Source organism: Xyrauchen texanus, chromosome 35 (assembly GCF_025860055.1).
Source record: "Xyrauchen texanus isolate HMW12.3.18 chromosome 35, RBS_HiC_50CHRs, whole genome shotgun sequence".
NCBI lineage: Eukaryota > Metazoa > Chordata > Actinopteri > Cypriniformes > Catostomidae > Xyrauchen > Xyrauchen texanus.
In genome coordinates, this window is record NC_068310.1 from 16,608,933 (window position 1) to 16,634,593 (window position 25,661).

The following is a 25,661-nucleotide window of genomic DNA, read 5'->3' on the forward strand; positions in this document are numbered from 1 at the left end:
GATTAAGCTGACACGTGGATCATCATCATCAACATATCAGGAAAAAGCAGCAATTCCTCCCTCTGCGCTGTAGCAGCTGTGAAAAACAGCAGTGTTGATTGACAATCACAAGAGCGCAGTGGATGCGGTATATGGGAATGCTTCTTTTTTTATTTTTTTGCATTTCTTTGCCTTTTTGCCTGTCACGCTCGCACTGACTGACCCGAAAGGATATCAGAGAAGATAGTAACAAACTAATAGATTTGTCGTTGAATGGCAATTCTACAAAAACATGGCAAGAACTCTTGTCCTGATTTGGTTAGTATTAAAGAGAACCCCGCAGAAAATTTCGGACAAGCTGGATCACAGAAGTGGGTAGAGTCGAGTCAGAACTGGACAAGGTGAGACCACCTCCAAACTTTCCACAAAACGTAGGCTATATTAAAAATGATACTATCACTTCATTCTTGGGTGCAACAGTAACTGTTTCTTGATTAACTCTGCAACTTCACAAAACATTGAATTATTTTTATGTTTGTTTCAAACGCAAAACATTCCAGATTTTCAATTCAAAATTTCAAAAAGTTCTGTTGTGTCAGTCAAGTGAGCAGCAATGTTACTTGGAAGTTATGGTAGGCTAGGCTTACGTATTAGGACATTCAATGAAAATGTAAAGGTTAACAAGTTATAGTATTTTTTTATTTTTATTGTCTCACTCCATCAGATGTCTGTCAGGTGACATTCCTGAGTAGAGTTCAGGGGTCGTTCACACAAAACACGTTCTTGCGCTAAAAAAGATAGACCCAACGAATACAACATAACGCATGTGTCTCAACGCAGTTCAAGGGGTAATTCTTTTTAAAATAATTTTCCGTTTTCAATACAAGTTAAGCTCAATCGACAGGCTTTGTGGCATAATGTTGATTACCACAACAACAACAAAAATCGAGGTGACAATAAGGAAGCTTCAATGGAAGTGAATGGGGCCAATTTCCAGGGGGTTTAAAAGCAGAAATGTGATGCTTTTATTTTAATAAAAGCAATTACATTCATTATTGTGTCAAAACTTGTGTGTTATTTGAGTTGTGAAGTTGTTGAAAGCATGGTTTTCCAGGATATGTTTATGCCATTACATCGTCATGGCAATAACGTTGTATAAATAGATTTAACTTTACACAGAAAAGGTTAGCAAGTGATTTTATCACACTAAAATCATGTAAACTTTAATATGATTTATTTCTTGCAGCTATAGTTTTGAAACAAGAGTATTTCAATGTTTACTGTTTGGCCCAATTCATTTTCATTGTAAGTGCCTCACTGTAACCCAGATCTTTGCTTTTTTAATGAAAAGGGGGGAACAAGTCAAAAATGTATTTCTGGTAATCAACATTATGCCACAAATGCTGTCAATTGAGCTTAACTTGTAACTAACACAGAATATTTCTTTAACTTGACCTGGGACGCAGTACAACAGTCAATGGTATCCTGTCTACTGCATGTTTACATAGGAAACATTTTAAAAACCTCGCTAGCGGATGAAAGACTATGTTTAGTGTGAACAGTCCCTAAGTCACAGGACCACTGAACCAGAGGATTAAAAATAAGGTCACCAGCTTGGATATCTCTTCTTGGTAGAAAGGTTGATGAACTAAGTGCATTTGCATTAGATTTAGTCATCGCATCTGAAGCAAATGAACCTAAATTTAACTTGCGCATGCTTTTACTTGCCTCCAACAACTTCTCACATGAGTCTTGTTTAATGTAATGATTGAAATCTCTTAGAAACTTGGATATTCTGGCTCTTTCTTCATCGCCAGGCCATTAGCAAGGATATGGACAGTGGTGCTCTTGCTGGGGACATGCCTGCTGTACTGTGCCCGTGTGGCGATGCCTATCTGTGCAGTGAGCATGGCAGAGCGGTTCAGCTGGTCGAAGAGAGAGACAGGCATGGTGTTGGGCAGCTTCTTCTGGGGCTACTGCTTCACTCAGGTCCTTGGAGGCTATGTCAGTGACAGGTTGGAACCAATTGATTCCATTAGTAATATTGGTAAAACTAATAACAAAGCCAACAATTTCTTTATTTGTGTAGGATTTTTCTATTTTTCGTTGTCAAGTTCGTTATTAACATTTTATGAAGCTTTCCTGAGGTTTATCATAGGACTTTTGAGGGCCATTTTAAAAGTTGTAATGTTTTTTTTTATAAGAAACAAATTATTCTAATTATAGTGTAGCAACAGTCTAGTGGTCACAGAATTATTTTTTTTCATCATTAATAATAATACCACAACATTTTCAATGAATTACTCATCAGATAAGAATGCATAAAAGTTTAAACAATAACAGCCAACTTTATGAAATTATAAATCTTACAGGAAGGGCAGGTATTATTTGGTATTTAGACAATCTGCTGATGTGGTGGCACCCACTGAGACAAGGGTGTGACACTATTTAAAAACTGCCACAGTTGCCAGGTGTCAAAACGAATTTACATATTTGTTGAACCGGATGTGAGTGATATTATACAAATGGTATTGAGGATGGTTAGCCATGCTGTCTCTGCAATGCACCAATAAAATTGTTAAACAGTCACGCAGTGGTCGAGTGTCTCAGGTTTTTTGTTGCACCCCTTTGCTGCAGTGGGGATCACTTTATTTTATATGGTTGTTTAGTTGAGATTTTAGTAATTTCCCATTCAAAGAGTATTAAAGAATGTTCTGCAGGAGTTGCATAATATAATGCAAATTTTAACTTTGAGCTAAAATACAGTAATTTCACAATGTTCCAAGTCAAGTGGTCACCAGAGAGCCACAACCTGCTTAAAAATAGGACTTGATTTGATTAAGTAGGTGAAGCAAATAAAGTTGCTGTGAATGGTTATTTTGCAATTGTCTCATGCTGCAGAACTAAGGACTTAAACGTCTGATAACTGTCTTAGCCATACAGAATTTCTTGTTTTTTTTTTATGCTTGAGAAATGCTCACATATATTAAGATAAATAGCTACTTTATTACATCTGATATTCATGAATACTTGTTATTTCAATTAGTATGTCGATTTGTGTGGTGTTCAGGGTGGGAGGAGAGAAAGTGATGCTGTTGTCAGCAGCAGCATGGGGAGCAATGACGGCTTTCACGCCAATCTTGGCCCATTTCTGCTCCCGGCCCATTGTCTCCATGACGATCTCCCGCTTCCTCATGGGCCTGCTGCAGGGTGAGTGATGAGAAGAGTTCAGCTCTGTCATGGTACCGCAGTCTCATGATGCGTCAAGTTCACAGAAATAACACACATTTCCATAACAGTGGATTTATATGCTTTCATGCTGTGCTGATTACTTTCTGAGATCATAATAAACAGTATAATGCTGTTCAGTTTGTAGTATTAAAACCCAGAAGTGAATCAGCATTTTCAAAACACTGGTTCCCTCTGGAATTTTCAAAAAGTTTTATTAAACTGGTTTAAGATTTGAGTAACATAAGGTCTGTGGTTATCATTACTTGAAAAGACTTTCAACTTGTTTTTGTTTTATCCATTACATAAAATGCAAACATTCATACTTAAAATGTGAAGCTGTTGTGTTTTATAAAAACCTAAGCTGCTAACAAGATGCTAAATATGGATTTTTTTCAAAGTCCAAAAACAGCTACTTCAAAATTCACGTTTGTGGTATGATTGTGTAATGTACAGTTTTGGGTAAGTTAATCAAAACAAGTAATTCACTTCAAATTACTACTCTAAATTTGTTATTGGATTACTGACTTTACAGATTACTTCATCAGTAATCACATTACAAATCATGGCCGGGTCTGAGTCCATTGCCCCAGTTGATTTATTTACTTCCCAGAAACCTCTTCCCCTTCCGGTCCAATGAAGAGACAATCACTTGCCCACTCTAAAGATCAAAATACCCAAAAGATTGCATCTTAGTACCAGCCCTGTTAAAAATTACTTTTAAGGACCGGAGCGACATCTCACATATTCCGTGTTTGTATTCACACAGAACGGCAAGTGTTTCTCCCAGACAATGGCGTCAGCTGAATGAGACGCAATTTTTTAAAACGCTGTGCACATCACTGGAAACTCATCGAAATGATTAAAGACATCCATCTAGTCCATGTTTACAAAAGGCCAACAATTAAATGTAGCACAGATGGGTGCAAAAACATTCCAGGTTGCCTTCAAAACAGCAAGAAACAGCACATCTGAATAAAATAAAATGGAGGTGTCCTGTCCACCAACTTCCTGGGGGGTTTATTGGGGAAACCGATGTGGGATGATCTTCCGCTGGAAGTCTTTCTGTTGCATGCGTTAATGTAGGCACTAGGCAACGGTCATATAGATGCCGTTTTCAGCTGGTATTAGGATGTGATTCGTATGATCCGTTGACAAGTGATCAGCACTATATACAGGTGTAGAATGGGGTGCAAAACCTTTCTGTGATCGAATCACAAAAAACACATATGGAGGTAGTCGGAAATGCATTTGAAATGCAGTAAACCATGCCCAGTTCCAGATCAAACTCACTAAGGGTGCTTCTGAAAATAGTGGGGGTGCTCTGTATAAAGTGGAGTATCGTAATTACACATTTTTTAGATGTATTAAATCATGTTTATATGCTACTAAAACAACATAAATAACAGTTTTTTTTTTATGTACAAAACATTGTCGCTGAAAATGACAGCAAAATGCTGCACATGCAGATTAGGACATACTGATTTCAAGGAAATCTGCTTGCCAATATACAGTATTAGAATAGCATATTAAATTGAGCAGGGGTGTGCAGTTATTTTGGTTCAGAGGCCACATCAGCTGTTCAATTCTACATAATTGTATTTTTTAAGTCCAGAAGTAGTAGTGCACTCAATGAATAATGCACTATTTTCTGAAGTGTTTACAGACTTATGGGAGCATTCTGTGATTGCTTGAAATTTTGCTGCTACATTTCTATCACCTGTTAGTAAAACTGAATTAAGACTGAGTGTAATTATTAATTGTTTTTTTAACATACTTCAATTTAACACTCTACATCAGGAGTCTGGTTTAATAGTAAAATAAAATTGTAAAGGCTTATTTTAATGTTACCCGAAAAGTGGACCTGTTTACTTGTTTTATTCTCAAAACGTTATCAGCTTGTTTACACACTCATGGTCATGATGTGAGTCTGGCATCCCTTTCAGCACACAACTGAATAAAACAGGCTGCATGACACTGATAAATGGTTACTGCCAGAGTAACATTCACATACAGGTGTGAGGGACTTCAGCATTTTACAAACAACACAAAGAACAAAAAATGTTCTCTTTCGCTTTGTTTTGCTCGCGTGTCCCTGCCGCGTGCGAATGACATGAAGATCTATTTGGATTTCACTAAAGTTCATCACTGAAAAGGTTTGCTCACAGACTTGACAATAAACAACACACAGCCTCACAAATGGACACGGAGTGACTGCATCACATGACATGCGCGATAAGTCCCAAAGCCAGATACATGAAAGATCCAATAAAAAAAGTTTGATAAATCGACCCACGGGCAGCAGCTTGCCCTGGTCTGCAATTGAGGGTACTCTAAGTTTCATTTGAGGTTGCTTAGCACCTCTGTAGTACCGGTCCTGCTGTAAACACCATCTGGGATGCAGCAAAGGGCCACCCCTTATCTGTCAATCGACCGCTGTGCTAAATCAAGAGTTTAAACTGTTCATGACTCTGGTGACACTGAGTCCAATGGTGCCATCCAATAGCGTGGCTGAAGGTCTCCTTTGTGTTATCGTGCGCATTAATATTTGATTTGAGTTCTAAGTTTTATTAATCTTATAATTTTTTTTATTTCATCTGAATCCAATTATGAAATTGATGTATCTATGCTCTGAATTTAAGTTTTGTATCTTATTATTTTTAGTAATTCTCTCTTCTAGACTGCATTTGTTATTTCAATGTTATCCTGGTCCTGTGCCAGCTGGATGCGGTTTTAACTACAAATTCATCCGTTTCAGGTATTAGTACGTTTTAGACTAAGTCTTATAGGTTCTCGGCTTTATCCGTTTAGATTCTCGACTCACCATTTAGCCCCAGTCAATTAAGTTCTGTTTTACAGATTCTCGGTCCTACTCTTTAGTATTCCTGTTTAATTATTCTTTGCTAAGTTCTATTATAAATTCTTAACTAATGGGATACTTCTGAAGTAGTTTAGCTGAGCAAACTCGGACCATAGATTTGTAGTTAATAAGAAATATACTAGAAACCAGTCCTTCAGAATTAATCATAATAACAATTAATTTGACCAAGTAATGGTAATGCATTCAAACAATCCAATTAAAATAATGCATCAAACTCAAAGCCATCAGTGAACAGAGCATAATAATACAATTAAATTGGCATTCCAAACATTTACCAAACATAAGCAATTCAAATGGTATACCTGGTAGAGTGGAAACAACATGCAATGTTTTCTGTGTGGGTCTTCTGGCTACAGAGACCCTGATAGAGAAAAACTACACACAGCAATTGTATGGGATATTTGAATGCAGACTCCCCGAGCTCCTCTGCCATCCTTTCTTAAGTACCAAACGATTCTATTGTTATTTCAGATGTGTATGTTTGATGTTATTTAGGATTTGGTTTACAATTTAGGAAGTTGAGTAGACCATTGAAACTTGCGATTGATTAGGTTGTTTGATGTTTACAAAGAATGCACTTAACCTGCATACAGCATCTGGTCTTTGTGAGAGATCTGCGAGGGGTCATGCCCCTGATGGAATACTATATTTTACTAAGTTCTTAAATCTTACTTGTGATTTGACTTTGCTGAAAGGGAATGAGGCTGTTTTACAAGTTGCACTGAGTCCTCTTGAATGAAACCAAACATGTATGATCAGACATCCTTTTACAGAACAGGAAAAGTCATAACTTAGTTTTTGGTGTCCTTGAAGTGACCTGAGGTGAGAGAGAGCAGATGTGAGTGTGATTTTCCTTTTATGGTCCCTAATCAGTGGGGTGTGTTGTCTCAGGTGGAGATGTCTTCTCAGGGGGTGCCACTTTGGTGCAGCTGTCCCTTTTGTGTGTAAGTTTTATGACGATGTTATCTCACAAGTTCTTATCTTTCCCAGAAGTGATGCAGACAAATTTGTGCCAGTCTTACATTATTGATGATAACGTTTAGATTTTAACTTAACTGCTTTATGAGGTGGGTTTGAAAATGTTGTCTGTTGTGTGTTTGTCTGTTGCAAATGTAGACAATGCAAATTAGTTCCATTTTCTTGAAAATGTAAGTCTGAAGCATATTGCTTGTCAATTGAACATGAATTTGTATATGTGAACGGCATGTTTTAGTAAAAATGCAAGTTAAAAAATAATTATATTAGTTTTTATAAATATTGTTAAATAAAATGTTTAATATATGTAACAAAATATTTAAAAGATCATTGCATTAGTTGTGCATAGATTATCCACAATAATGAGGAAATTGAGTAAGTGATTTGTAATCCAGCCCCTTGGTAGAAGTGAGAAAAATTGTTGCCCATCCCTACTGTGTGACTGAGCTCCAGTGGGCGGTGCCAAGGGTGCAATGACAAAATTAGGCATTGATGTCTTTCTGGAGGTAGTCATTATGCAGATGGTTCTTGTGACATCACAACATTCACAAATTCAAAACGGCCCATTTATAGAGTCTGTTTTAAATAAATGCTATTTTCTGTTGAGGAAGTTTTCAGTTCTGAAACTTACAGTATGTTATTATTGTACAATGACCTCTTATGTCAAAAGATTAAGGACCATTTGATTCCTTATGCCATGACCCCTTTAAGAAATTTAGCAGTCATGAAGAAGGTTTAGGTCTATACAAACAAATACTCTATTTTTTCCCAGTGTGTTTGCAATTTAGACTATCATATTAAAATGTAGTTTGCTGCAAACTGCTACAAAGTTGCTTTGTTATTAGTAAAGATTGCTTCCATAATGTTTACAAATTGTAAATATTCCCATGCAAATTTCAAGCCTTTTATGAGCTGAGGTAATTGACTGTAGAGGAGAGCATAATTGTGCTGTGGTTAGCAAAGTAAGTTTACTGCAGGAATCCAACTGCTATCGTGCTATGCCTTGCGAGTTAATTATAAAGTATGTCATTCTACTACAAGTTTATTCAACTATAACAGATCAAATTAGTCTATAAAATACTGTAGAATTACTGGACTGCTAAAAATGTGCCATTTTGATCCAGGGTATCAGGTATCATTGAGGTAATGCTAATTTTGTTCAGACTTCTGCTCCCAATCAGTATAAACAACCATTATAGCAATTTGTCACACATGAGTGATCACACCATATGGGGTGGTCTCTTCTCAAACTTAATGAGCCTGTTTATCATTAATTGATTGTTTTGTTGCTGTTAACTTGTTCAGGTGTTCATTACCCCTCTCTGGCCAGCCTATGCTCTCAGAAGGTTGTGGAAAGTGAGAGGGGCTTCCTCATGAGCACAGTAGGAAGTGGTTCATACCTGGGGTTAGTGGCTGGTCTCTTATTCACAAGTTTCTTATTCTTAAGTTTTTATAACTTTTGTACATGTTACAACAGTCTCTTATATTGAATCTGTGTGAATGTTTGTAGGACTCTGGTGATAGGAGGTGTAGGCTCTCTCATGCTGGATCTGTATGGCTGGGAGAGTGTGTTCTACGTCTCTGGGCTTCTTTCTGTGTTGTGGGCATACTGCATGTGGAAGTATCTGCTCAAAGGAGAGGGTATGTACAGATAAGCAAACCCATAGAACCTTATGTAACATCATCTACACTACCCCCCAATTTGTTTAGAGATTGAAAACACAAACAAGTTTTTTTCTCTGGCATAATGTGTACTGATGAATTGTGCACAGTAAGACTTGGAATATGTATTTAGAAAGTAAATAAGGTAATTTTTCTTTTTAATTAGTGTGTAAGCCATGTGTGGTTATTTAATTAGTAGAGTCGTTTTTATAATAATATATTTCAGTCTAGAATAACAGGTAGTTTTGGCTTCATTCTGAGCATTGTGTATATATTTATGCACTCCATGCACAGGCTACAAGTGCTGTTATTCTTTTCATTAACAAGACAACTGTTTGTTTAAAGGCTGACTGTACCTGTGTTTTCAGGTCCCATCATCACGCTGGAGTCTCTGGGTAGCGCTGGGACCCAGTCCAAACTGACCAAGAGAAACTGGCTGCGTCTCTTCAGACAGCCAGCTGTGTGGTGAGATTAGCACCTGAATGCTGTGTGTGAGCGTGAGTGTGCGAGCATGGATGCTGAACAAAGGGTCCTTACTGAGCTCCCGTAAAGGCCTGATTCACATCCGCTATATGTCTATCTGTATATAGAGTACTCCGTAACACAGCCCTCTGTCCAGTCAGCCAAACATGGCTAAGTGTTTTCTGACCTCACAAAAAGGGGCATTTGACAGATAGTATGAAGATTAACTTTTTGTCTTACATTTTCCAACAAGAATTAAGTTAAAAGTTGAACATTTAAGAGAATGTGTATCTTTTTAGGAGCTGTGATTGGTAACCATTTCTTAATGTTTTGTTTTGCATTTTATTCTTGCTGTTCAATTAACAATACAAGTTAAAGGAATAGGTCACCCCAAAATAATAAGGTTACCCTGTGTATGATGCGCTTGGACATCGTTAGAACCGTGAAATTCCTGCTGGGTGTGAGGCCGGTTGGTGGGAATTTGTCAGGAGCATGGCTTTGTAGGCATGTAACAATAATGAGCAGGTGCAGTTGACACCCTGAAATTTGGGGCACATTGCACCTGTGTTAGATGTCTGGGAATGATGGGTAGGTCCTCAAGAAGGTCCTTTGCAGTCCTCCTGCAATCTGTTCTGAGCAAGCCATACCTGCCAGCAAGCTGATGGAAGCATTGCAGGGAGAGAGCCCAGTGCTTGTGTCCAGTGACCCATGGCCAACAAGGCTGTCCGCAAGAACTGTGGGAAAAGAGAAATCTACTTCAACAGACCCTAAAGAGATAAAGACTGCAAGAATCAGTTGTCTGATTGCTTTCGGCATGAGTGATATAGGTGCTTTCGGCATGAGTGATATAGGCAACAGACTCCAAAGAATCCATGTGGCCGCACTAGGGCACTGGAAGTTCCCTCGCAATGATCAGGCAAATGCTACTGTCTCTCAGACAAAGGCCCATCATCAGGAAAGAGCTCATTAGGACAGAGTCTACAGTTCCAGGGATAGGTAGGAGAAATTGAGCTGTAAGCCATTTTGACTGTCAATAGCCCTTTGGATAGAACCACAAGGAGTGATTGCTAGATGTAACTGCATCACAATCTCCGGATGAACCACGAGGATCTGTGGATGAAGGATACCAGAGCAGTAGTGCCACGTAATTGGCTCAATCACACCCACGGATAGGACCGACAGGTGTAAAAAGATGCAATAAATGTTAACACGGCAGCTCGAATCAAATGGTGGATGAAGGATACCAGAGCGGTAGTGCCATGTAATTGGCTCAATCGCACACACAAATAGGATCGACAGTTGTAAGGAGAAAGAATAATAAACGCAAAATAGCGGGGAAAATGCTGGATAAACGCGAGCACGGCAGCTCAGATCCAACGGTTCATTAATTCAACACCGTAATACACTAACAAAGATACGGACTAAAGGGGAACCTAGCCCAAAATGTATATTTTGCATTTGATAAATTGCTTTTTCTTGTCTTCGCATTTTTTAATGAGTAAATAGCATTTGAGTGTTTATCCTTGGTGGTCAGGGTTGGGGTCTGTTGTGCTCCATTCAGCTGTCTTTGTGCGCAAAAAGACATCAAGGCTGAGCTGCATGCTCCCATTTGTTTGACAAAGCCAAACAAAAAAACATCAATGTGGTACATCAAGCTTGAATTGCTCTGATGGTAGGAACTTTCCTTATTACAGAATTAACATATGTGTTGTGGCATGATTAATTGCTTTATTTTTCAGATTTATAATCGAACCAAATTAACGTGTTAAACAGCCCTAGTTCTTAAACATCCTTATCTGTTTTTTGCTTTGTTTTTCAGCGCTGTCATTGTTACACATTTGTGCACTGCTAGCACCTTCTTCACACTGCTGTCATGGCTGCCAACGTTTTTCAATGACACCTTCCCTGATGCCAAGGTAAAATTACCTGCTCTTTCAGACAGCATATGAAAACATGTCATAATTATACAATAGAGATTTTTAATTCAGTATTTTGTCTCGTATTCCAGTAAAAATATCTTAAACATACTGCAAACAAGATATATTTGCTTGAGAAGTGAAATGACTTAAGATATTAAGTCTTGTTTTCAGACAAATCTAACAAAACTTTGGAGATTCATGTTTAAAACTATTTGGCACTGGGGTAGGAATACATTTGTTTTCTCTTTTGAAATTACAGCATAAATGGGGGCATTTACGGTATATTTCTTATCTGTCAAGACTGGTATCATTTGTGTATTGCAGTGCATGGGCCACAAGACTTACCTGTTATTCAGTGTGTGTGTGTGTGTGTGTGTGTGTGTTTCCCCAGGGTTGGTTGTTTAACGTGATCCCATGGTTTGTGGCCATCCCCTCTTCCCTATTTAGTGGCTGCCTCTCTGACCATCTAATCAGTCAGGGTACGACACCAAACATACTACACAAATAGAGTCACTCGCTCTCACTAAAAGTCCATATCCTCTGCAGCTGATAGAAAGGCAATTAAAAAATCCCTGATCCTTTCTATAGTTTCAGCACCTGTGGAATTTAACATTGCTCTGTCTTGGCTTTTTTTCCCTCTAAAGTTTGTTTGAGTTTTATGGTGTTGTAAATGTCAAGTCTACACGACTGTAATTGTCTTATAAAAATGTTCATGAGCTGGCTCTCTCTCTCTCTCTCTCCCTCCCTCTCTCTCCCTCTCCTTGTCTCTTGAAGGTTTTGATACTGCATCGGTGAGAAAACTCATGCAGGTAAGCCTGAAATATAAATACAATGTATGTGTGTGTGTGTAAGGGTGGGTGAATAGTTCAAGGGCTTGAAGGAAAGTCTAAGGTAGGTATCTGGAGGAAACTAGATTATGTCTTTGTTTCAAAAAACCCTGAAATCAGAACAGGATATTTGTTGCTTTTAATCCATGCTTTTAATATATGAAGATATAAAAACACATTTAGAATTTACTGGTAGTCATCCCTCTTCCAATCATTGATGACTCCTATTGTACTAAGGTAGATATAAAATATTTGTCCAGTGAAATTAACAGCCTCTGTTTAACTCTCTCCTGATTTTTTTTTTTTTTTTTCAGTTCTTCTCTATGGGTGTATCCAGTGTGTTTACTCTGTTTCTGTGTGGGACCACTACTTTCCCCACAGCTGTGGCTTTTGTGTCCGCTACTATGGGCCTCACCACATTCAGCCACAGGTAATACAGTTTAATCCTTCAAAGGATGTCATGTCACATTCAGACTCACCCTCTGTATGCATGCATGTGCATATCTCTCTCTCTCTTTCTGTCTCTCTAGTGGGGTTTCTGTGAATGTTCAAGATCTCGCTCCATCCTGTGCAGGATCTCTGTTTGGTCTGTATTATACTATTTGCCTTGAGTGAAACTATAGCTTCTTTTCCACCGTTGGGTCGAGCGTATCTTATTGTGAAATCGTGCTTGTTGCGCACAAATGTACTGTACTTAACAAATACGTCAGTTGGAGATGGTGAGGTAAAAATTGGAGCGAGTGCACAATGGAGGATGATTGCATATTCCAGTTTTTAGGACTGCTTTTTTCCATGGTTTTTCCATGGCAACAGCTGGATATTATTGTTTTACTCCCATAAACCACAGAAAAGACATGTTTCTTGTCGCAAAAAGAAAAGAGAAAAAGGCAACAGGTTTACCATCATTTGCCAAGGTGTGTAGCATGCCACAAAACATGCACACACAGAAAGTTACAACTCTCCAGACTCGTTCAAAAGGGTATTTATTGACAAAATATTAATTGAGTAACATAATAATATATTATGAGCTAGCTAGCGTAATCTACATCACTGACAAAAAAGGCGTGTTATTAAAAAAGTACTATTCTTGTGAAATCTTCATCATAAAATCATAGATACGTGAAACATACACTTTTTTTTTTTTTTTTAATGAAATTTTATTAACCTCATAGTGAACTTTGATAACTACCTAGAAACAAACAAGTTGCCTTGGCGTTGACAAAATGACAATCGTGAGTTGCCACGAGCTAATGCCATAATACCAGCAGGGTTGAGCACGGTTAAGCAAGTTTAGCTAACCGTGCTGAGAAATCCGGTCTGAGAACGGTTTGTAATTGTGCAGTGCTGAACCTCAAGTGAAAATGCTACTGGAACCGCTACTCGCCGTGCTCCGAGCCATTTGGCCCATTGGTGGAAAAGTGGCTCATGACTCCATTCTGGAACAGTAATGATTACTGGACACACATATCGTAGCACATTACACTAATCTAAGCATTAACTGCTGTGCAAACACATTTTACACAGTTATACCAGCGATTAATGGCATATTTCATGAATGTTTTCTGTGTCATTTTGTAATCAAGTTACATATGTGTTGTCGGGATCTATAAAGTTATCTTTTTGTCTGTTTCTCATAGGGGTAATGAATACCTGTGGAGCATTTACAGGTAGGAAGGGTTTCTAAATATGTTTTAAAAGCTTGGTCAAATCAAATGTATAAAGAAAAATTGAAAACTGGTACCTCAGCAAAACTATCAAAAGTTTATTAGTTTTTATAAAAAAATTTGTCAAGTTGATGATGTGTGTAAATGCTATTAATAACGGACTGTATGTGTGTCCCTGTTAGGGGTCATCATGGTGTATTTCTCGGGGTATCTGATTGAGACCAGTGGTTCCTGGGCGTCAGTTTTCGTCCTCATCACTGTAGTCAACCTGCTGGGTTTAGGAACATTTTTAACCTTTGCAGAAGCTCGGAGAGTAGACATTGATATAATGAAGGGCCATTACCACAACATCCACATTTAAGACCAGAGGATACCGAAGCACAATCAGACCTCGGACAAGTACCATCATATGGATCTTCAGTATAGTGTGCATCTGGGTTGGAAAGTGGAGGTTGATACGATTCCACCGTCTTTGCTCTATTAAAATCATGTTATGGCTATCGGATGACTTTTTTAAATACCTCAGTCATATACATAGTAAAATATGTAATCATCTCTGTCAGTCTCAGACCTCAGTGCTCTCTTCCATCAATGGGGGGTAGTGTGGTGAGAGATTCTAATGTGTTACAGCAGATGGGGGCACAAGTGGAGGTTTGTGTCGTTTTGAAGACAGTGACTGTCATTAGTACTTTGTTGGGAAGACAATCAATCGTCTATGAAGTTGGAGAGGTTATCTGTTAAGAGTGTTGTTGTTGTTTTTTTTTTTTTGTCAATGGGGACATTTTATCAGTGGCCCTTTTGTGTGGACCAACATGTAGCACAATGAAAGAAGAGTAAAATGATTGTATTATGGTGAAATAAGCTTTGTTATGTAGAGAGAAGAGAGAAGTTACATCTCAATGGAAGTGATTTGAACCAAAAAAATACACTTGGACGCAAGTCATTGGAGTTTAATATTTAGCCTACAAGTGAATTATGTTTCGCAATCAGTTACTATTTTTGAGCTGAAATATACTGAGAGGGTCACAAATGTATTGTTTTGAGTTGTTTATGCAAAAGACTCGTGGATCAGTTTTTTTTGCTATAAATCTCTAAATTCCTTATACGCTTTTAATGAACTTTTAATGAATTGCCTAATGGCACAAGTTAAATTTAAGAGAAGTTATTTTCTTCATTAGTCATTTTGACTATTCTGAATGGGGTAGTCACCTGTCATAAAACATATCCTTGCAGTAAAAAAAACAATCAATGGGTTCTTCTAGCTGCCATTCATTTTTTCTCTCTCAAAGTTTTCTCTCAATGTGCTTTAAAATGTGTGAAAAAAAAAAAGCCGGTTAAAGCTTGAGTTAGTAATAGATTACTTTTCTTTGCGAGGGGCTCAAGGAATTCGTGCATAAATGCATAAGAAATATGTTCACATAGACATTTTGTGATTTAAAATCTTTATTTTATACATATATTCAACCACACTGTGTGTAATATATAGATGAAGAATTGTAGCCTATTTCAAAGTAGTTTTATATTTTATTGATTTATATGATTTTGAGATTAGGTTGAAAATGCTTATATGATCATTTCTTTTCTAATTTTTATGTATATTGTCTGTTTTCTGTTGTTTCTGTCATGTGCTCTTGCCATGATGGATTATCATTTCATGCATATTTATGTTATGTTTCATTTAAGCATTTAAAGAAATATTCCAGGTTCAAATAAGTTGAACTACAAATTTTAAGATTTATGATTTCATTTAATACATTTCTATCTAATTGAATTAAGTAACTTTTAACAATATAAAATTAAATATACAAGTTTTATTTACTTTTGTTAAAAATCAATTTAATTAAATTTGATAAAATTTTGTTATGAAATTTAAATTGCACACACACACACACACACACACACACACACACATATATATATATATATAATAATTATAAGCTTCACATTTCTGCATTTGAACCCTCCAAAATTTGGCTACATTCAAGTGCCTCACTGTAACCTTGATTTTTTGTTTTTTTTAAGAAGAGTTGAAATAAATGTTTTTGGTAATCAACAGCATACCACAAATGGTGTCAATTGAGCTAACCTTGTATAGAACCCAGAATATTCTTATAATGTTGTTTAATTGAACCTTTCATGTGTTACTCTTCGTTCCCTGTTCTTTATCAGACTGTTCTACATTACAGGATTATGAGGGTTTGGTCCAGCATCACTGCTAACAATACTTTATGAATGAAGAAATGTTGAATATTTATTATGCTTACAGCATATATTCTCTTGCTCAAGTATAACAGACATCTAGGAAATATAATAGTAAATAGGAATTGGTGAATTAATGTCACGTCATGCCATCCTGAACTTAAAAAGCTACATTTTACAGAATGTTGTACTCTTATTTTAGAGGCTAAATTGTCACTTGAAAAAAGAAATGTAAAACAATGTAAATGTAGTATTGATGTGTATTTGTAAGCATATTTTGCTGAAATATAAAAAAATATATATATTTTATGAAGTGAAAATATTGTGTAGTAAGTTATATTATTCTTCCAGAAAGTGATCCATCCGGTCTTTCAGTCCCCTTACCACAATGGGGCAGCAGAGACCAAATAACTGTGTTGTAGTGTTGGTGCTACTTCCCTTCTAGAGAGGTTTACACTCACATTTAAATGCTGAAAGTAAGACTTTATGTGTAACTCAAAGATGAAGGTTTGGCATACATGTGTGCTTTTAACGGCACCTTCTCCAAGTTTGTGACCTGATTGCACCTCAGTATATTGTCAACTCACCAAGCTGGGTGCAACCAGACTGTAACTTCCACACCAGTCCTATAATATATCTAGTTCAGTTTAGATATGCATATTTATTTAAATTTGTGTGACTTCCGTAGAGTGCCATACATGGCGGCAAGTGGCATGGACTGGAAAGGCCAACATGCTAATGAATATTGTACTTCACTTTGTTGTTGTAATTCCAGAGCTGTATCAGCATGGCTGGACATACAGTACAGGTCTTCCTCTTCTCTCTGTCACTGGATATATGGGGTAGCACCATATGGCAGGTCGCTGTGTGCCATGCTGGTGAGTTGGCAATATCTGTGTGTGTCAGGCATCCATCAACCCTCTCATGGGACTCACTCAGGTTACCATAGAGACAGATGGCATTATTGGTTATCGTGGCAGTAGGCAGGGGGGTGAGATCAGGAGCCCGGGGCAAAATGGGCGACACTGCATTGAGCACCCCTCAAATTTGGGTGTAACAGTTACATGTACTGAAAAGGTTCAAGCTTGTGTCAATGATGAAATGATGCAAATATGAAACACACACACACACAGTAGGAATGTTGTCAAGGAATATTTCACCCACAAATTAGCATTTTGTCATTGTTTACTCACCCTCATATTGCTCCAACCCCATGTGCTGTTATTTTTTTAGTGGAACACAAAATTAGAATTTTTGAAGAATTTCCTCTGTCACGCTTCAAAAAGCACTATTGAAGAAATATGGCAGTAGTCCATACAACTTGTGTGCTGTATTCCGAGTTTTCTTAAGCCATACTATAGCTTTGTCTGACATTTAATGTAATTATTCACTCTTTGATAAAAAATCAAATCAATTCATGCAAATCATTATGCAGCCTTTACAAATGAGTAATAGTTAACAATACATTTTGGGGGTACTTATGTCCCTGCCACACAGTAACCTTGATTTCTCACAAAACTGAAAAAGTGACAAAAGACAGAAATGGGTCATTCCTACAGTTTGGTGACTTTACGGCTTTGACATTTTTTAAAAATAAAACAGATTTTTATAGATATAATAATTTCATCTTTGGGACAAATGACTTTACAAATTCAGATGTTCATTGGGTTAGGTGTTCATTGGGTATCAAATACAGGGACAAACACACAACAACTACGCCATCAGTATCGGAATGACATATACACCACAAAAGAATGCATGTTACTGAAAGAATTTAATACTTAGCACTTAATTGTATAGGTTTATTTTAACTATTCATTTTTTTATTGATTATTTAGTGCTTATTTTTTTTCATGGATGTTTAAGATTCAGCTCTGGGGATATGAAGAAATGACCCTAGTGCAATGAATTATTTCACTTAATTAAAATATGACTTTCAGTCCCACAGCAGTGTGTAACATTACAAATAGTCTGTATTCTTTTTACCAAGCAAAATTGAAATTGGTTGAAATTAAACATTATATATATACCATAACTTGTACTGGACTTAAAAGTTGAATTGTAGGAATGACCCAAACAAACCCTAATGTGGACACAGTCTTTCCTACCATAGCCATATGTGCTTCCAAACTACTGAGAAGAGTGGGGGTCAAGGTGCTTCCCCAAAAACAAAACAATTATGCATGTGATGGATTCTTTGGTAATTTAGGTTAATTATCTGAAAGATCTTTCTATAATGGTTACACCTGTATTCATTTGACTGCAGGAGACATGAGGTACACAATACATTATTTGGTTTTTAGCACAACATCCATGATAGTATTGTGTATTAATCTCTACTTTCACATTTACTTTCTTTGTTTATTTTGCCATTTACTAGGCAGGGAGGAGAATTTATTGTAAAATGGACTTCAATATTGATCTGTTTCTCACCCACACATATCATATCACTTCTGAATATATGGATTGAACCACTGGAGTCTTATAGATTACTTTTATTCTGCCTTTATGTACTTTTGGAGCTTCAAAATGTTGGTACCCATTCACTTGCATTGTGTGGACCTACAGAGCTGAAATGTTCTTCTAAAAATCTTTATTTCTGTTCAGCAGAAGAAAGAAAGTCACACACATCTGGGACGGCATGAAGGTGAATAAATGAGGGAATTTTCCATTTCTGGTGAATCATGCAATTAATTTGAGCACAATGGACCATAACTTCCCCAAGCTCTCAAAGTCTGATCCCGTTAATGTCTAGACTGCTTGAGTGACAGATGACAACATCCAGATTCAGGGGCGGACTTGGACTAAAAAGTGGCCCTGGACTTTCTGGCACAGAGTGGCCCACCAAACCCGACCCGCAACCCACCACACCATAACACACTGGGCCATTGGTTTAATTTTCCGGCTCAATTTCAAATTTTTGTGTTGAAATAAAAAAATACATTTCTATTGACTGCTAGTCATGACAGTCGGTCACCAGGCCAAAAATGGTCTCAACTTTAAATCATATAAAATCACTGTAAATGTGATGAGTGGATTTTTTTTTAGAGAAGGCACTACTTATAGATCAGACAAATAATATGTCTGAAAACTTTTTTTTCCCAACATACAGATCAGTATTTCTTCAAAGATTTTGAAAATCTTAATCACTTTTCAACTTTTGGAAACAACAAGTATAATAATAATATTTTATATATGTATATATAGCTATCCGAGATCATGAAATGTTGTTTAAAATATTTAGATGAAGAAAGTGTTACACATCACTAATGACAATGCTTAAAATGTCATGTCAATTACTCGCATAACTATGTGTAAATGTTTATTTAAAAAAATCTGTGAAAACAAAGTTGGCCAGAATATTTATATAAATAAATACAAATATAAATATATGTAAAACAAATTAAACATACCTCTTAAAGTGTAGATCTTTGCAGATATTTTGCAGATGAATTGCTCATATTTTAGCTCTGTTAGTTTGTTGCATCTTTATATCTGCAATGTTTTAATTATTTTCCCAGATTATTCTTGAGAAATTGAAAAGCCTAATTCTTCTAAACAAAGTGATTCTCAAATAGCTACAAAGTAATATTTTTCATGACTTGTTTTCTGCATGTTTATCAGGTGTGAGCATTATTCAGCAAGTCGCACTTGAGCTTCCACTAATGCTTTGCGGTATGAATAAATTATCCAAATGATTATGTACTGATCATACCTTTACTGTTTAAAGATTTTATATATGCTGCTGTTATTGTATTTGTTGTTTTTGCAGTTATTTGTCATTTAGTGATTATTCAGAGCTCATCTTATCCTTAATATGTTGTCTTTGAGTGTCACCATTACTGTGATTTATATGTCAATTAATCAGGTCCACTTTCACACGTAATAATGCATTATGAAGTGAAAGTAATTTCTTGATAAAAGTTGTAACAAATTTATGAAATAATAGCTGTTGTATTGACATTACCTTACTAAGTTTGTGGAATATTCTCTATGTATTGAGGTCCACGTGGACATGTTGGAGTCCAGGGTGGCCTTCAAAATCACCTGTAAGATGGGCCAGCATTGGGGCGGCCCAAATTCCTCAGCTCCTGCCAGGAAAATGCCTGGTGCTCCCTACATCTAGTCAGCCTCTGTCCAGATTTCAATTGATGTATGAATGTGTTTGTTTGAGCATGTATGTGCATACTATATGCCATTTTTAAGAGGTGACCCCAACAAATGCCAAAACTCAGCACATGTATGTGTACATAAAGTGACTCTGAATAAAATGTCGACAAATGCATATACAGTAAATTAAAATAAACAGGTATGCACTTATGGTGGTTTGTTTCAGAATGTGGTGTAGATCTGTTTATTAACACATTAACCAGATTTCCATCTACACCTTATACAGTAACAGTCACATCCTATAAAAATACTATATGCTATATGAATAAACAAGCCAGGTGTGAGATCATTATGTTGTTATGTAGTGTTTAGCATAGGCCTTTAACAGCAAATCAAAATTGATTGTCAAGTTTATCCTGAAAACTTTTAAAGAAGATCTTAAAGTAGCATTTCTGTTTAATACAAGTTAAGCTCAATCGATCGCATTCGATTGTGGCATATGTTGATTACAGCAAAATCATTTTGAATCGTCCATCTTTTTCTTAAAAAGAAAAGGCAAGGTTAAATTACTTCACTTCACTTACAATGAAAGTGAATGGGGCCAATTTTTGGAGGATTTAAAGGCAGAAATGTAAAGTGTATAATTTGATAAAAACACACATTCATTCTGTAAAACTCCTTTGTTATTTGAACTGTAAAGATGTATAAAAAGTAGTTTTTATGGTTGTTTAAGGGTTTACAAAGTTATGCTGCCATAGCAGCAATGTTGTAAAAAGTTAAAATAACAGATAAGGGTAGTAAGCAAATTTATTGCACTAAAATCATATAAACGTGCATATTGATTGATTATATCTTGTGGCTATACTTTTGAAACAGTTCATATTTTAACATTGTCTGATTGGCCCCATTCACTTCCACTATAAGAGCCTCACTCACTGTAACCCAGATTATTTTTTTTACTTGGATTTGTTCTATTACTAATCTTTTTTCAATAGTTTGGGCAATTGCATATTACTTTTTAACTTTTGAAAAGAAGAGGGGCACTTTTTGATTTAGGGATATTACTGAATTTAACACAGCTGGTTGTGACATGTCATATTATCACAGCTTTTACATATCTTAAGGATTGTGGAAAAGCACTTAATTAACTCATGTGGGAAGTGACAGAGGAACAGCCCCCTGTGTGCATTATTGCTTTTCATCACAATGGAGAGTAAAAAGTCTGTCAGAAGACTGGGAGATGTGTCTGAGTGAAATAGCGCTGTTAATTACTAATTAACTTCAAGCTAATAACAATGTCACTGTGTCTTCGGCTCAACGACTGTCCTCTCCCGATCTGCATGCTAATTAGTCTAACACACTATTTGGTCTCCATTCAAAAGCTATACGTTTTTTATTTTTATTGTTATAGATAACAGATATAAAATCCATAAGAATACATTATACTTCAACCACATTTCAATTAAATTTTTTTGGCTGGCCCTCTATTCCGATCCCAGTACAATACAATGGACTTTTTTCAGTTTGAAAGACTATTTAAAGAACTAACTAATACAATTTCATTTGAAGCTGCAGACCAGCTGAAAAAAAGACATGGAAATATAGTATAATAAAAAAAGAAAAAAGAAAAGACATTCTATGACCACAGGAAAGCTCTAAGCATTTCTTACTAGGGCTGGGACGGTTACCGCATTACCGCAATACCGCGGTCACGTGACTCCAACCGCGGGTCTGAGCTTGTCACCGTCGTCACCGCAAAAAAACAAAAACAAAAAAAAACATTGGCCTGCACATGTGTGCACGTTGTGTCTAATGACATGGATTCGTTGTGTCTAATGACATGGATTCATTGATTCTAATGATATGGATTATGTCTAATGATATTAGCCTACATGGATTCAAGGTTTTCTAAACAAAACTTATCAAAATATGGAGCAAATCCGACCTTTCGCGAGTTGGGCAGCGCAATGTTCCATGACACATAATAACATTCCATTTGTATTAGAGATGCGCGGATGGGCTATTATTATTTAATCCGCAACCGCATCACAACTCATCTGTCCGCACCAACGTTTTTTGATAAATTTTCAAAACCGCATCCGCGGCGCTGACTGTTTTAAGGTCTGAGCGATGCAAGGCGCTGCTGCCGCGAGGCTAGAAAGCTCTTGGCTGTTCTAGAAAGGAGACTGATCCAATGCAGCAAAGATATTTTAAAGGCTAAAGTCCCTAGTAGGCTATAGCCTATTGGCTATGTTGTATCCCCAGAATATCAGCAGTGAAGTCTGTTTCCGATTGGCGCACAGGGATAAAAATAAATAAATAAATAAATAAATAGTAACGCACATCGGCAAACCTGACTACTAGGCTACTGTAGCCTAAAATTTTATCATTTTGTTTTGAATTTTGTTTAAAATGCATTTTAAGATTTCTATTTATTTCTCATGTCTGTGAGGCAGTAGGCCTAGCCGCCGAGTTTCGGTTCATTTATGAGAGCTCACGCGCAAGAGATCGCATCGGCGCTTCCACGTCCTGCTGCTGATTATATGTCTGCTATATTTGCTTCTTATTTATTAATTCCAGGCAATTAGTTAATGAAACAGTTATTAAAATTAAGATACAATTTATAAAAAACGAAATTTTAAGTTAAAGAAAGGCTTTCTACAAAACAAAACTTAATAAAGTGGTCAAAATCATGTCTGACCCATCTTCAATGCGAATGTATCTGAGAATAATCTTAAATAAGGAAATCTATACAGTGATTAGTTCATGCCAAATTACTGCTTGATGAAAATTTGACTATTTAAAATTGTGCTCGTTTTTTTTCTTCGGATGTAGGTGACAATATTTAAAGTCTGTCTATCAAAAGCGACTTCTGATGTGTGCGCCAAAGTCTGTCGTGGGGATATTCTCTGATCCAATGTAATGTATTTAATGCGGTTTACCGCTATACCGCGGTAATATCTTGCTTTTCAACCGCGGTTAGAAAAAATCCATACCGCCCCAGCCCTATTTCTTACCCCCCTCTCTCTCCTGGTAAAGGCTGAGCTCTGAGGCTATAAACTCTCTATCTAACTAACTAAATTACCACTCACTTTGTTTTGCTTTCCCTGTGGAGCAGCTTAAGTCTTGCTGATCGCCAATCTTTTCCTCCTGCTCACATCTCTCAGACACACGCACAAGTTCAGATATGTTGATTTCTATCAATTAACTCAGTCAGCTGTTGGCTTCTTGGTAAGCATATGGCCAGTGTTACACACACTGTCCTGTAGCTCTGGTGCAGAGAGGGACACTATTTTAATGGAGCCCTATGGGACAGGACCCCACACCTGCGCTCATGCCATGTTACAGTGACATCAGTGAAGCATCCACATAAGAGACCACAGAAAGAGGCAATGTAAACTAAAACACTTTGATGGGTTTTGATTTTATGTTTGCTTATGTAAAATGAAAGTAAACTTAGATTTAAAGGAATAGTTCACCCAAAAATGAAATTTCTCTCATTATTTACTTTCCCTCATACCATCTCAGATGTGAATGACTTTCTATCTTCTGCGGAACATAAATTAAGGTTTTTAGAAGAATATTTCAGCTCTTTCAGTCCATACAATGCAAGTGAATGGGTGCCAAAATTTTGACACTCCAACAATCACATAAAGGCAGCATAGAAGTACAGCCTGATCTCACAGTTGAAATCGGAAAGAGTGGATCGAATTTTCTAACATCAAAATCGGTATACATTGGCCAAAATTTCGAAACACTTACTCCAATGTAAAAAAGTAATGTTAGAGGGAAAAGTGAAACCTCCAATCATGCTCGTCATTGATTATTCAAATGTGGTTACTGCCTGGCTTGGAACCCTAGTCTCCCACGCAACTGATGCAGGTAGAAATGTAAACACATTAAAACCACTGCAAACATGTCTGATAAGAATGCTGCATGTCAGCGCATCAGCATAGTCGTTGATCCTAGGGTACCAAAACTATCAGAAACATAGTTCGGATCATGCCAACTTCACGTGTGATCGTGTTGAAAATAATCCATACGACTCGAGTGTTTTAATCGATATCTCCAGAATTTATATGATAGAAGTTGGTGAAAAACAGATCAATATTTAAGCACATTTTTGTCTGCCAGTAGGGGGTAATATGCATGATGAAGGTGAATCACCAAAAAACACAAGAAGCAGAATGTGAAAGTTAAAGTGGAGACTGATTGAGGAGGGAGGAGACTTTATAGTAAAAAAATTACTATATTGACTAAATAATTGACTAAATAATGATCTGTTTCTCACCCACACCTATCATATCACTTCTGAAGACATTGATTTAACCACCGGAGTCATATGGATTACTTTTATGCTGTCTTGTATGATTTTTGGAGCTTCACAATTTTGGCACCCATTCACTTGCATTATATGGACCGAAAGAGCTGAGAATTCTTCTAAAACTCTTGATTTGTGTTCTGCTGAAGAAATAAAGTCACACTCATCTGAGATGGCATAAAAGTGAGTAAATGAATTTAGATTTGTCATTTTTGGGTTAACTATCCCTTTAATACATTTAAAATGAATGAGTAAATCTTTACCAAAATTTGCAATGAGTAATCAAAAAATGATCAGATTAGATTGTCTCAAATGTGTAATGTAAAACTATGCATTACTGATTACAAAATAACCAGTACTGGATTACATTTCAGAAGTAATCTACCCAGCCTTGTTTATCATATAAATTAAGCTGTATGTTTAAATCTTGTTGTTATACTTTTAAAAGACCTATAAGTGCATTACTGTAAACAGGGGCGTGTCTAGAGCATTTTCAGTGGGGGGCCATGCTGGGGCACTGCCTCCAAACGGGGTGGCCACCAGTGACCAAAAAAAAAAGCTAAATTCTACAGTATATTACGTAAATCCTATTGATTTTATTATTTTTTTAACTTGAATAAAGTTACTTGTAAACAAATGTAGTAATAAAGCACAGTTTTGATTAATTTAGTTTTTTGTCATCCCTGTATATATCCATTAAGTTAAATTTGAGAGCCAGTGTTTATTATTTTTAGTGTTTTCATAAAACTAACAAGTTTATAAAATAAAAGCAATTTTAATAATGAGCAATTTTAAAAACCCAGAATCAGAAACGATGTCAACTATTTTCTTTTAATTAGTTTGGCCATTACAATATACAGTAGTTTTATTCACAATCTCTTTCAAATAATAATAATACAAAAAAAAAAAAAATCCCCCACTGTAATAATTCAAATGGTTTGGCCAAAACATCAAAGTGTTTCATTCAACATTTCTTTCAGATTCATTTACAAAAAAGCTGAGTAACACAGAGTTAAAGTTTTAGCACTGTAACAGTTCAAATGAAAACACCACAGTTTAAAAATAAAATATGGAACCATTACATTGTGCTCTGCTAATATATTAAAGAACAGTCTTTAGTTTAGAAACAATAAAAACAGTAGCAGAAAGAGAGGAAAACAGCCTCAACTAAAACAGCTGGATTCTTCTGTTTTGATGGTGACTGGCAAGTTCACCATTATTATTTATAATGGTTGCAGAGTTATTATCTATATTGATTAAAAATAATGGTATTGAAGGTCTTTCAGTGTTGGATAGACATATACTTATAAGTCAGTTTGCTGACGATACAACATTGTTTCTAAAGAATGAATATCAAATTCTATTAGCTTTACATTCTATTAACCAGTTTTCTAAAGCTTCGGGGCACATTTAAACCTAAACAAATGTGTAATG

General features: G+C 36.4%; 1 protein-coding gene across 1 annotated transcript; it reads left to right on the top strand.

Moving 5' to 3' along the window:
• Positions 1–20: 20 nt before the first annotated feature.
• Positions 21–15,996, top strand: LOC127628952 (solute carrier family 17 member 9-like). The gene is made up of 13 exons (XM_052105944.1): positions 21–380; positions 1,797–1,994; positions 3,050–3,189; positions 8,369–8,468; positions 8,574–8,704; positions 9,094–9,190; positions 11,007–11,103; positions 11,498–11,585; positions 11,881–11,915; positions 12,248–12,363; positions 12,464–12,519; positions 13,571–13,600; positions 13,780–15,996. Exons 1-13 carry the CDS (start codon positions 253–255, stop codon positions 13,956–13,958), a joined length of 1,395 nt encoding a protein of 464 aa, XP_051961904.1. The 5' UTR covers positions 21–252; the 3' UTR covers positions 13,959–15,996.
• Positions 15,997–25,661: the final 9,665 nt, after the last annotated feature.

Bases quoted from the DNA above. Each gene is read 5' to 3' on its own strand.
- LOC127628952 (XM_052105944.1), top strand. From the start codon at position 253: ATGGCAATTCTACAAAAACATGGCAAGAACTCTTGTCCTGATTTGGTT. The intron at 1,995-3,049 runs GTTGGAACCAAT...TGTGGTGTTCAG, and splicing joins GGAGGCTATGTCAGTGACAG to GGTGGGAGGAGAGAAAGTGA. The intron at 11,104-11,497 runs GTAAAATTACCT...GTGTTTCCCCAG, and splicing joins ACACCTTCCCTGATGCCAAG to GGTTGGTTGTTTAACGTGAT.